This window comes from Barbus barbus (assembly GCF_936440315.1).
Source record: "Barbus barbus genome assembly, chromosome: 29".
NCBI classification, from domain to species: Eukaryota; Metazoa; Chordata; class Actinopteri; order Cypriniformes; family Cyprinidae; genus Barbus; species Barbus barbus.
In genome coordinates this window covers 22,518,849-22,531,689 of record NC_136757.1, presented here as the reverse complement: position 1 = coordinate 22,531,689, position 12,841 = coordinate 22,518,849, and the positions used below count along the sequence as shown (strand labels likewise).

The window sequence follows — 12,841 nt, the reverse complement described above, 5'->3', positions numbered from 1 at the left end:
TATTTAGTTTGACTCTACAACAAAATACTGTAGTTGCTATAATTAGTGTTACTAATTATTAACCATAACATACATATTTCTATATGACAAATAATTGTTGTATGCTGAAGAGTCAATCCAAGATTTATGTCAACTCTGTCAAAAGTGAATCTTGTAAAGAAATTTGTAAGAAAATGCACAGTTAAGAGTGTTTGGTCCTAAAAACAGCTGCACTTCAAGTCATGAGGGGGCAGGAAAGATTTGACACATTCAGATATGGGAATTTGAAAAGTAATTACTTTTTTTGAACACATAGGGTGAAGGGAAGTAGAAATGTCTAAAAGTGGGGTGACATTAGTTCACTAAGTCTCAGTTTTAAGCTGCTTATAATGATGTTCAATAAGAATCTGCCCTCGAAGTGAACCATACCACCGCTAGTGCTGAGAGACAGACCTCACAGAGAATCACGAGGCCAGTTAACTTGTGCACAGGAATGGACCATGTCGATGTTTAAGAAGGGAAATGCAAACAGTTCACAGCAGCCTAAGGGCAATTAGGATGTGTTTGTGGCAGCGAGGTGAGCCAAGCATAAGGGACTAATGGTTCGAGGCTCTGGTTAAAATGACAGCGCAGTGGGGAGGTGAGGCTCTCCATAAGCACAAAGGCTTTTAGGTATGACAGCGCCATTACTTGTGTGTGTGTTTGTCGAGATTCTGTAGATGGATGTGTTTTCTCATTCACAAGCTCTCGCCATCTTCTCTTCTACCATCTAAAATGCAAGTCATTTGTTTTTGCCTTTTCTGACTGATTGCCTCAGTTATTCCGAATGACTGGCCTGAAAAATACACGCTGCTTTTCACACTTCTTGACTGATAGCTTGAGCCATTCAGTATTTTAGCCCCCTCACACTGTGTTCTGTGTGTGGACAGATCAGACATTATTAGGAGATGCTGTGTTACAGGCTTAACAGACTCTGTATTAGAGTACTTTTGTGAACAGCAGACAATGTGTTGATGCTTATTGCCCTGAGACTATGATGAGAGGATTAAAATGCATTTTTTTTTTTTTAACAGCATTTCAAAATTACTTCTGCTGGATTTCAATATAAGCACTTAATAAGACACTGGAAAGCCATTTTTTTTTTATCAAACACTTTATTAGAAGCAAATTTATGAACACAAAGCATGAATATAATAAAACATTACAGGTAAATTGCTTTTTATTTAAGCAATTTTCAAACATTCAGGTTTGAATAAACAACTCAAGATGACGATCTAGACAATTAAAGAATTCATAAAGGTAATCACTTTATCAGAATGCTTACTGCTGAGTGAAATACAATTTCTGTACTGATAATAGGCAACTCCAAATGCAAGGCAAAGAAAGTATTCAACAAAGCACTGAAAAAGCAATAAATGTAGCCGGTGGGATAATTTACAGTTGATGTTTTCTCTGTGCAATATCTCACAAGTGAGAATTAATACAGAAGACTTATTCACAGTCGTTGAGTCCTATCAGCACATAAAAACTTAGACAACAAATATCTGGTGGATTGCTGTGGGCTGATATGAAAACGTAATTTGCAAGTGGACCATAGTTCACAACGTCTCACTCGAAGATGTGGAACTGTACAGTATTCCCTGTGTTTTTAGTAATCCCTGACTCCGTGGGGTTTTCTGTCACTTTTAACCTTCCCATTTCCAGCATTGTTTCCTTGATGACTGGTGGATGTTCCAGCGAAAGGGCTGAAAGACATAAAGGATGTTTCTTAGAGGAGCTTTGTCAGAATCAGAAGTTCAGGGTTAGATGAGCCACCCCTTGTTTTGAGACAATTATACAGAAAATAAAGCATGTGACAGTACTTGCAAGAGTAGACAATCATTTCATTCATCTGTGAGTGCATATGGTGAAAGCAGTAAATAATATATATATATATATATATATATATATATATATATATATATAATGTGTGTGATTTCCATATGAAGAGTTTATTTGCAAAAACAGATAACTCTGTTTTTGAACATTTTCAAAAACATGTTTTTATTGTGTTAGTTAGCTGTTTTTTTTAACCCAGTCAAAATAACCCAACTGCAGTTTGATTGAGATTAATTGAAATGCACAATGAAAAAACATGATTTCTTAGAATTGTTAAAAACGGAGTTAACTGTTTTTGCAAATGAACTCTTCATATATATATGAAGAGTGTTTTTTTTAATCATCTGTATGATGATTAAAAGTGGGGTTTTCTAAACAAAGTGTTTATGATGAAAAGCTAATAATTAAATCATAAAAATGTCAAACTGATTAAAATAAAACAAAAATCATACAAAAAATTATATTTTCTATATTTACTGCATGATATGTGACCATCAGCTGAGCATGTGAATGTGTTGTGAAATTATTGAAATATTAACTTTGGGATGTTAAAAATTTGGGATGATGGAAAACAAACATTGAGATGCATTACAATTTAGATGCTCTCATAAGAGATCATCTGAACACTAAACAAAAATCTGAAAGTTATCTGTTGTGTGAAGCATTTAACACATTATGTAGTATTGGGTTTCAATGAAAGGAAAGCTTTATTAATTCTTTGTGTACTTCGGTTTAAAAAAGGTAGGGTAGGGCAAAAAAAAAAAAAATTATTATCCTCCATTGAAAAGTGCATCTGACTTTCTTTGCACGTTTGCTTTGTAAACACTGTGTTGGTACTTCCACCTACATCACACGAAACCTTTCCAACGTAATTACGTAATGCGTGAAGTCATGGATGCGCATCATGGAGCTAATGCAAAACAAGCATTTGTGGTTAAAGTATATACATTTTCTTTTCTTTTTTTTAGAAAATGGCCAATCATTTTGATAAATAAGACCCTTATTCCTCAGCTGGGATCGTGTAGAGCCCTTTGAAGCTGCATTGAAACTGCAATTGGAACCTTCAACTTTTTGGGTCCCATTGATTTCCACTATATGGAGAAAAATGTTGGAATGTGGATTCCTTCAAAGACCTTAATTTCTTTTTGACTGAATAAAGAAAGACGTGATGACATGGGGGTGAGTAAATCATCTTGGATGACATGGGGGGTGAGTAAATTATCAGAATTTTTATTCTGGAAGTGAACTAATCCTTTAACAAATTATTCTAAATACAATTTTGCTGATTACCACCTTAAGTTTCAAGTTGTTTAAATATTGCAAATATATATGACTCATTTAAGTAATAAAAAAGAACAAAGTGGCTCATCTCATGCAAAGAATGTCTTCTAGTAGGACTTCTAGTATAAACTATGCAATATTATTCATAAGGATATGGAAAACAAAAACAAACCCAAGATCAGTGCCATTGATGTGAGATAATGAAATATGTGATTGCATTATGCACCTGTTAATGTGTCCTGTGAGTTTGCTTTCATCTATGAGGTTGTTCAGTTTGTAGTAATCCAGGAATGTCCGGGCCACGTTTCTGCCCAACTTCATGTCTGTATGAGGAAATTAAGGAACTTTTGTGATCACATAACACAGAGTATTACTGTACAACGACTGCACCTCTCAGCTGTGGAACGCTACACAGATAGTTTTTTTGTGACCTTCATATGCATATATATTGGTCTTTTGACTGTTTTATTGTCATTGGTAAAAACTTGCCGGCATTGAAGAGTCAAATACCTTGAGCCCACTCCAGCAGTCTGTCTCTGTATTCCTAAAGAGACAGTCGACAACAAAGCAATAATGGAACGCCTCCTAGGCCCCAGCACAGTTAGAGCGTCTGATCCCTCAGAACCTTTAAATCTCTGTTCTGACATGCCACTTTTAATTGAAAAATAAATAAATAAATAAGAGCTCGATTTTCTCCCATCTCGTACCAACGCGACCATTTGCAGTAAATAACTGGCCAATACCCAGCAGAGCAATGCGGAGATTAAATAAGCGGGACAGGCGAGCCAGCGCTCGGCTCCTCGTGAGGATAAATCAAACGCCTCTCAGTCAAGTCAGCCAAAAGGAAAAAAAAATGCATCTCATTCCTGCAGTTACTTACAGCCGAGCTTTATTTAAATTCATGCATCTACTCCACAAGCCTTTCTTCCACCGTGCCCACGTTACAGAGCACATCAATTACCAAAAGCACTGCATCAAAGAGCTGTGAGGGCACTTACAATGCAGCTGAAAGAGTGGGAGCTGTTAAACTCCAACAACCACAAGCCAGGCGAACGTTAAACGGAAATCATTTTCTTTTAACCTTAAGGAATAGTTCATCCACAAATGAAAATTCTGTAATCATTTACTCACCCTCGTGTCGTTCCAAACCTGACTTTCTTTCTTCCGCCGAACACAAAAGGAGACATTTCAAAGAATGTACTGGATATTTTTTCCCATGCAACTACAAATAATGGAGACACCAAAGTAGTAATTCAAATGACGAACACAAAACAGACCGAACCAAATACCTGCACTAGCTTCATTTGGTGATGATCTCGTTCACAAAATTGGTCTGAATGACTCATTCCAAAATTAAACTGTTGAAGTTTTCAAATTTGATGAAGTTTTCAAGTTCAACATCCCACTAAAGATGAGGATTATCAGTGAGTAATAGCTTTCATTTGCGTTTGTTCCTCACAAAATATTCATAATACATGAGTCTATTACATTATTTTAAATATCTTCTATTGTGTTCCACAGGTTTGGTACATCATAAGATTTTTTTATTTTATAGTTGACCTGTGTTTTTAAACTGTACATTTTTTATACAAGATTTCAAAGAAAAGCTTGATCTTGTGATATAGATCATACAGTCTATGTGTGTTACGGACCGTGATGGATGTCTCTGTTGCAGGACACTGGCTCAGAATAGATGTTCCATCATGATCTGATAAGGAAGGTTTTCTCCAGCTGTGTGTTGTGGTTAACGGGCTGCTCTTTTGGGGCCGGACACTGTTGATGAATGAACACAGAGGTGTTATTTTTCACCTTTGGCTGTCAGCCCTTTACAGATGTTCTGAGATGACATGTGTAACTGTCAGGGCTGTTGGAGTGAAACAACAGCCCTGGAAGAAAAACAAGGTGCAAAGCGATTCAGTCGTTTTTTATTTTTATTTTTCCAATTTCTTCCAACAGTCAAAAATCTCCCTGGACACATAAATCCCGAGGCCATGGCTGGAATCCTATTATCCAAAGCTGTTAACTCATAAACAATCCCTCCTTGATGGGAATGCACCAACCAAAGGACATTCTGTCATTTCCCGTGCATGTAAATGACACGCACATATTCACACCCTAAATGACAATTCAATCAATTTTCTACTCTGATTTACTTGTGCACTACTGTGTTATTCATAACCGCATCAATCGCCAAATATAGTATGACCATTTGTCAGTGAAATAAACAGGCGCTCGACATGACCTTGATTAGCAGAGAGGTCAAAGTGTCTGTGTTTAAACCTTCCATCTGAGCTCTCGGATCCAGCCGTTTGCTCATCACCCCCCTGCTCTCTGTGGCCTTGACAGCCACTGCAGTGTACGGAGCCATTCTGGGTTCCATCCCTCACCCAGCGGGCTGATGGGAACTCTCTCCATGACTCCAGCCCCTGTCTTCACACCCCATCTGGCCAGGGTTGCAAACACTGCAGCTCTCCAAAAACAACGGCTATTTTTGGATACTGGGCAGGGAAGATGGCACGGTTCACTTTGAAAGGATGACACAGAAGACATGGCATGACATGGCATTTCTGTTATGTTTCTAATGTGCACCGTATTGATTAAGCAATAGCGTAAAAGACCACAAAGAAAATGGCTTCTTCAGTGGTGCTCAATTTGCGTGCTTTGTGGCAACTCAACACAGCACCAAAATAGTTTATTACGCAAAATACTACTACTAATGAATGAAAATAAATATATTATGAAAAAAAATACTGAAATGTATAAGAATAATAAATAACTGAAAATAAATGTGATGATATTATAGGAAAATTAAACAGAAAAATTAATGACTGAAATGTATAATAATAATAATAATAATAATACAATTATTACTTATTAAGATAACAGTGTGCAAAAATAAATATATTGTTTGATTATTATTATTAATAATAATAATAATAATAACGCAAAATTAAATTGTTTGTGAGCCTGGACCACAAAACCAGTCATAAGGGTCAATTTTTCAAAAATGAGATTTATACATCATCTGAAAGCTGAATAAATAAGCTTTCCTTTGATGTATGTATAATATTTGGCCAAGGTACAACTATTTGAATATCAGGAATCTGAGGGTGCAAAAAATATATAACAATAAAAAAGTTATGCAAAAATACAAGGTTGTTTGTTTTAAAACAATACAACATAATACATTAAATAATCTAAATAATAACAGTAAGAAAATGTTTAAATAATAATAGTAAAAGTAGTTTATAATAGCTTTGTTGTAGCACTTCTCAGAACAGACTAGCAATCCATTTTTGATTTGCAACCCACCAGTTGAGAACCACTGGCCTTTTGTGTTATCAAGTCTGGCAGAAGCAACAAAATATTACGCCAAAGTGTCCTCAAATCTCTCTCATCCATGACATCTTTGCTTTGACCTCATAAAAAGTTTCAAGCTTTCCCTCGATAAACAGAAACTCTTCCAGCCAGCGAGTATGTGCTTACGTGGAGCCCTGACAGAAATAGCCCGGGACCCTGCCGTGTGCAGATGGTCTCTCCACTTGTGATGTCACATCATACCCATTTATAACAGGAAATATGTGATGGAGGTCTGATGAGGAAGAGGAGAAGACTTCATCAGCATCACAGCTGTGAGCGGGACTCTCCTGTGCTCTGATTGGCTGTTGGCCACGGCCCAGCAGCAACCAGAATGCCTAGAACAACCTGGAAGCAGGGGGAAATGCGAGGTACTGCCAGAACGTGGGATAAGGCCCGTGGAGGAGCGGAATTTTCCAAAACATCCACCGTTCCACCTGGACGGTAGACGAGGTGTTGCATAATAATGAGACATGAAGGTTAGGCATCCCGTGTGGTGAAATGGTCACGATCGCATAACAGAAGCCAGCCTGCAAACATCATGAGACAGAATTACACTTCACATTTAATCACTCAGATGTGAAGGCAATCCTAATAAATGGGGGAATTTTGTTTAGAAGTAATCAGTTTAACGTTATGAAAATAACCCCTAAACCAGATGTTCTCAGTCATTTTTGTACATAAAAGATGGTTCTGTGAATATTTGTCTGCAAAAATTCTCACTAAAACTAACACATTTTACTATAGTCTATTATTTCATTATTATTAATGTCAGGGTTTTCAAGAAGTTAAAAGTAGATCCATAAAAAAAAAAACACTCTCACACATTTAAATGTTCAATCTATAGCTGAAAGAGAACATCTCCCTGCTCTGTAACATCCAATATGGATCGTATTTGGTCTTAATGCAGTCAAGAGTGCTGGATTTTGCACAGATAAGTGCAAGCTGACAGTACCAGCTGTTTTAGGTCACTCAATCTGTGATTCTTCTGCATATTCACCCTTTGCAGCAGCTGGCTTTGTGTGTGTTTTAGCCTACATTTCACATAATATTTTAAGAGAAGCTGCATATTTTTTATCTATGGCTATGCACAAATATCCCTATAAATTTGATAACCTCAGCCATATTTTAAATTTTTTTTTGCCATCTACATGATCAAATATAAAGCAGTTTTATTTGTATCTTTTTAAAAATATACTATATGCATGAATGGAAATACAACAGTTTAAAAATCTCAGCATGGCTCTTCACACTATGTTGCAGAAATCTAGTTTCAGTTAACATATTAAAATGCCCTGATTTTTCCCAGATATGTTGTAGTAAGAATCATTTGCACAATGTTTCATACTGTGCAACATATTGTGCAATTTTTAAGTGTGCTTTTCATGTAAAGTTGAATAAAATACAGCTAATTCTCTATCTAAACAGAAATTCCAACAGCAACATTGAAATTATGAGAGTAAACGTTTAGAAATGGCAGCATGACTTAAACACCACCGCATGACACATTATCAAGCAGTCAAGTTTTCAAATACCCTTTCTAAAGTCTCCCAAAAACTATTAATAGATTGAGCTATAGAGCCTTCTTGGGTTTTCCATGGGCTTAGATGGGTTAAGCAGTCCGTGTCATTGATGCGTGTGAGGTTTTTAATGTCATCGGGATACGCTCGGATGTTTGGATCGATTGCCGTCTTTGTTGCGACTCAAGGACGGGTCTCCAAGGGGCTGATGAGACGAGACGGAGATGGACGTTTCCATGGCCTGACAAATAATTTGTTTACCGGACTGTGTATCCGCACGCAAACGCTCCCACACAGACAAACGGACAATGATGGCCCAATGACAAGAAACAAGGCATCCTGGTCTGGAGCCGGCCGTGTGTTAACAAGCAGACAAATTAGGGACAAGAGTGGCATCAATACAGTGGAGTGACAGGCCTGTCACCGGGGTGTCACAAAGTGCCAATTAACAATGCTAATGAAAACAGTAAACAAGAGCACATAAAGCACGCAGCTATTGTCTCCCTGCTGCTCAAACTCTCAGTAAGGACCTTTTGTCCAGCCTCTGTAGGGCGAAACCGAAGTTAACAGCTGTAGAGGACAAACTCTGGCTTGCATTTGGCAGTAATCCGAGCATTTTAATAATGCTTCCAAAATGCCTCAACATTCATCTATGTATTTAGTCAAATACGTCAAGCACACACACATGCATCTAGACAGTCTGCAACGTACATGATGTTACTTGGCAGACCGCTTACTGCCATTTTCCCATCAGAGACGTCCTCCTGTAGTGTTAATGGGAAGGGGATGACCATGAGCAGTGGTGCTAAAGGGCTGAGATTAGCACTCTGGTATGAAGTATTGGCTTTAAAAGCAATGCAGAGGTACAGTGGCTTGATTGGCCGACTGCACCCACACAATCAAATCCATTTCATGCCATAAAGCTCTCAAAGACCAGAACACTGCCGTATCTGATGACCTCTCAAGACAATCTACTCCACAGATAGAGAGTGAGAGAGAGAAATATCTATTCCGTTATGACCATTAGAAGTTTCTCACACTGGAAAACACTGAATGCATCTAAACCATCAGTCAAAGAGTATAAAACAACCATCTGATTGAAAACCGACAACCGATGACAAAACCACATCTTATTTCCAAACATCAGAATCCTTTTAAAGGGATAGTTCAGCCAAAAATGACATTTCTGTCATCAAATATACTATGTATTATCTTGAAAAGTGTTTCAACTGTTTTTGTCCACATAATGAATGTCAGTGGGGTCCAAAAAGCATTGGACTGACTTTCATTGAACGGACAAATGTGACATTTGTCAATATTTATGTTCTACAGAAGAAAGCAAGTAATGAAAATTTGGAACAACATGAGTGTGAGTAAATGATGACAGAATTGTATTCTTCGGTGAACTGTCCCTTTAAGTGTTCACAATAGTAAGTAATTAAAATCTTAATTTATCACTGCTGCAGACATGCTACACATAAAAATTAGGAACAGCTAATGAGGCATTAAGAGTGTTGCAGTGAGAAAGACACTGAAACTGTAGTTTGTGAAGCTAGCTATTTATAATTTCATTTAAATACAGCCAAGCTAGCTTTTAAAAAAGTATTTAACTCACACTAAAACAAAAAGTAGCTAATTACATTGAAGCTAAGGGGCACTTTCTTTTAAATTATATAATTATAAGATTAAAAGATAATAAAAGCTGATTCATGAATGAATTAGAGTGACAGCATCCAATTTAAATAAATAATACTCTTGTCATGCCAAACCTTTGTTTTTTTCTTCTTCACAGAACACAAAAGGAGCAATTAACTGGTTGCTTTTTTTTTCTATACAATTACAATAAATAAAAAAATAAGCTTTCAAGCTTTGAATAGACACAAAAGCATGAAAATAACAAAAAAAATGCAGTGGGAATGTTAACAGACCTTCTTGACTCTAACGCTATCCTCAAAATCAGAAAGGCTGAGAAAAATGTTGGGTAACTCTTTACAATAAAGTCTCATTTATTAATATTAATATAGTTAACATGAACTTAAAAATTAACAATACTTATACAGCATCTATTAATTGTAGTTAACGGTAATTTGAACATTTACTACTACATTTAGTTCAACAATGAACAACTGTAATTTATTAACTAAGATTAACAAATATGAATAGGTATTGCAAAAAACACAGCTCATTGTTAGTTCATGTTTGCTAATGCATTAACTAATGTTAACAAATGAGACCTTATTGTAAAGTGTTACAGATTGTTGTTCCAGGGCCAACAAAGGACATTGATCCAGTAATATGTCCGTCTTGGGTAAATCACGTTAAACCTTCTGCAAAGCATGCCTATGATTTCCAAAGTCTTGCTGAGGCCTGTGTATCCCTACATTGTTGTATTACAGGTTACTGTTAACTCAATTTTCTGAAGGATTTAAAGACCTCTCATCCTTTTTAGCTTGATTGAAAGGGCTAAATTTCGAATATACAGTATGAATACGGCCTTGTATTGTCATGTTTGAAATTATTATTTGGTATTCAAAAAAGGCCCTTTTTATGTTCTTTACTGCACCTCTGCCAATCAGGCCATTGTTCAGGCTGATCTCATGTCAGCCATTGGCAGTTAACTTGAGGATCAACAGAATTGTCTTTGGAAAAGGCTGTGACTGATGTTAAAGACAGCTGGATCCACTGAGCTGCCTGATCCGACATTGTGCTTGTGCTGGATCGCTTTATATGTACGGCTCATTCTCAAGACAGCAGTGCAACATTTAAGCTCGCTGGATCCAAACCGAAGTGTCTGACATTGAAGGGCGGTGTTTGATTGAGTGGGACTTTTATAGCTTAGCCCAGGGATAACAGCTCTCTCAGTAGCCGTCTGTAGCCTAAAGGACAAAAGAAAATGGCACGGTCGCCATAACACGGTGCGGTTTTTCTCTCTCACGCTCCCTTCATTGATGACTGGAAGTAGAAGACTTGTTAACCTGTCAGTCAGTAAAGGGCAGAGGCGAGATTATTGTGAATGTCTCTCTGAAACATTCCCCATTTCGGGTGTCTAGCACTGAGCCTAATGCTAATCTTTACCCAAAAGTTAAGCTTTAACCTTAACATGTTGTTTCGTTCAAACACCACACCTTTAAATGCCACTGTAATTTTAATCAATCTCTAAGCACAGGTTTGATTATGTCATTGAAAATATTAACACAGATATGATCATCTCAATCTGTAAAGAGAGATCGGAAAATGAAGAAAACAGCTAAATCTCTGTCATTTCATCCCTTAGGATGACTAGCTATCGTAATTCTAATCGATCCCCAAGCACAGTTTGCTTATTTCATAACAAATATCCCCGGAAAAAGTAACTCAGAAAGGATTCTAACATGGGTAGAGCACACCAGCCAAAGCGTGTCTGCACCACAGATGACTGCTAAACTCAACAAACCAAAACTTTATTCAACATTTTCTGAAGATTTTAGGACGATGAGCTCTGAGACGTCTGTACAAAGTGATTTGAAAGTCACAGAGTGAGCTCGCTCAATCAAAGCATCCAGCTGGGTGTTGAACGAGATCCCAGACTCACTCGGCGCTTACCTGTTTTCGACATTCTAACGAATCAGAACTTCTCTCCCAATTTTTCAAATGAATTCGGGAACAGCACGACTTGGACAAAAAGCATTATATTATCCCTCATCAATTAGGTTGTTTGGTTGCAGATAAATGACGATGAATGTGCGTTTGAAGTGAGATTACTAACAAAAGCCAATATCTTTCATTAAACTGATCATCTTTAACAATAATTAGGATTGTTCTATAGCTCAGAGATTAGCAATCAGGATGTACTTTTTTTTTAGAAAAAAAAAATATAGATAGATAGATAGATAGTTATATACTGTATATAGCTTTTGAGATTTTGTGAAAATAAAATAAATAAAACAAAGCTTTAAAAAAAAAAAAGATTTTATATAATAATAACAACGTATACTAAAACAGATCATTTATTATAGACACAGACAGACAGACAGACAGACAGACAGACAGATAGGTAGACAGACAGATAGATAGTTTATATATAACATTTTAAATAATGCATATTTTATGACACACACACACTTTTTGATTATATTATTATTAATAATATTTCCAAGTTGTATATGTATGTATAGATAGGTAATTAGTTTGTTTAAAGGGATCATTCGCCCCAAAATTAAAATTGTCATTAATTACTCACCCTCATGTTGTTCAAAACCCATAAGACCTTTGTTCATCTTTGATTTTTTTTTTTTATGAAATCTGAGAGCTCTCTGACCCTGCAAAGTCAGCAACGCAACTGCAATGTTCCCAGTCCCAGAAACGTAGCAGGGACATTGGTAAAACAGTCCAAGTGGCAACAGTGGCTCAACTTCAACACGACGCATGTGCGTGCTTTCTCCAGAACATAATCAACGTAATCAGTGCTGTTTACGTTCAGGAGAAAACGCGTGCATGCTAAACGTAAACATCACTGGTTACGTTGATTACGTTCTGAATAAAGCACGCACATGCATCGTGATACTCTACAAAATGGCGGAAGACAGTAATTCGGGGGAAAATAATTAATAATATTGAATTGAATAAATGATGTTAATTTTGTTTAAAGTATTCTCATAGCTTTGCAAAATTGAAGTTGAGCCACTGATGTCACATGGACTGTTTTACTGAAGTCCTTACTACGTTTCTGGGTCTGGGAACATTGCAGTTGCGTTGCTATCTGTGCAGGATCAGAGAGCTCTCAGATTTCATCAAAAAAATCGTCATTTTTTTTTTCCCAAAGATGAACAACGGTCTTATGGGCTTGG

At 36.8% G+C, this 12,841-nt stretch overlaps 1 protein-coding gene and 1 long non-coding RNA gene across 3 annotated transcripts in view; both read right to left on the bottom strand.

Moving 5' to 3' along the window:
- Window positions 1-1,047: 1,047 nt before the first annotated feature.
- The window catches only part of agbl4 (AGBL carboxypeptidase 4), a 343,262-nt gene continuing 331,468 nt past the window's right edge, over window positions 1,048-12,841 (bottom strand). For both annotated transcript variants that reach the window (XM_079383835.1, XM_079383836.1), the window contains exons 12-13: window positions 3,365-3,461; window positions 1,048-1,724 (exon numbers count right to left, since the gene is read on the bottom strand). In XM_079383835.1, the coding sequence (XP_079239961.1) occupies window positions 1,628-1,724; window positions 3,365-3,461 (194 nt within the window). In that variant the 3' untranslated portion in view covers window positions 1,048-1,627. The remainder of the gene's footprint in view (window positions 1,725-3,364; window positions 3,462-12,841) is intronic.
- LOC306849011 lies at window positions 4,277-12,734 on the bottom strand. Its single transcript, XR_013782296.1, has 3 exons — window positions 6,625-12,734; window positions 4,791-5,662; window positions 4,277-4,360 (listed from the first exon to the last, which is right to left on the bottom strand). It is a non-coding gene; the product is annotated as an uncharacterized lncRNA (long non-coding RNA).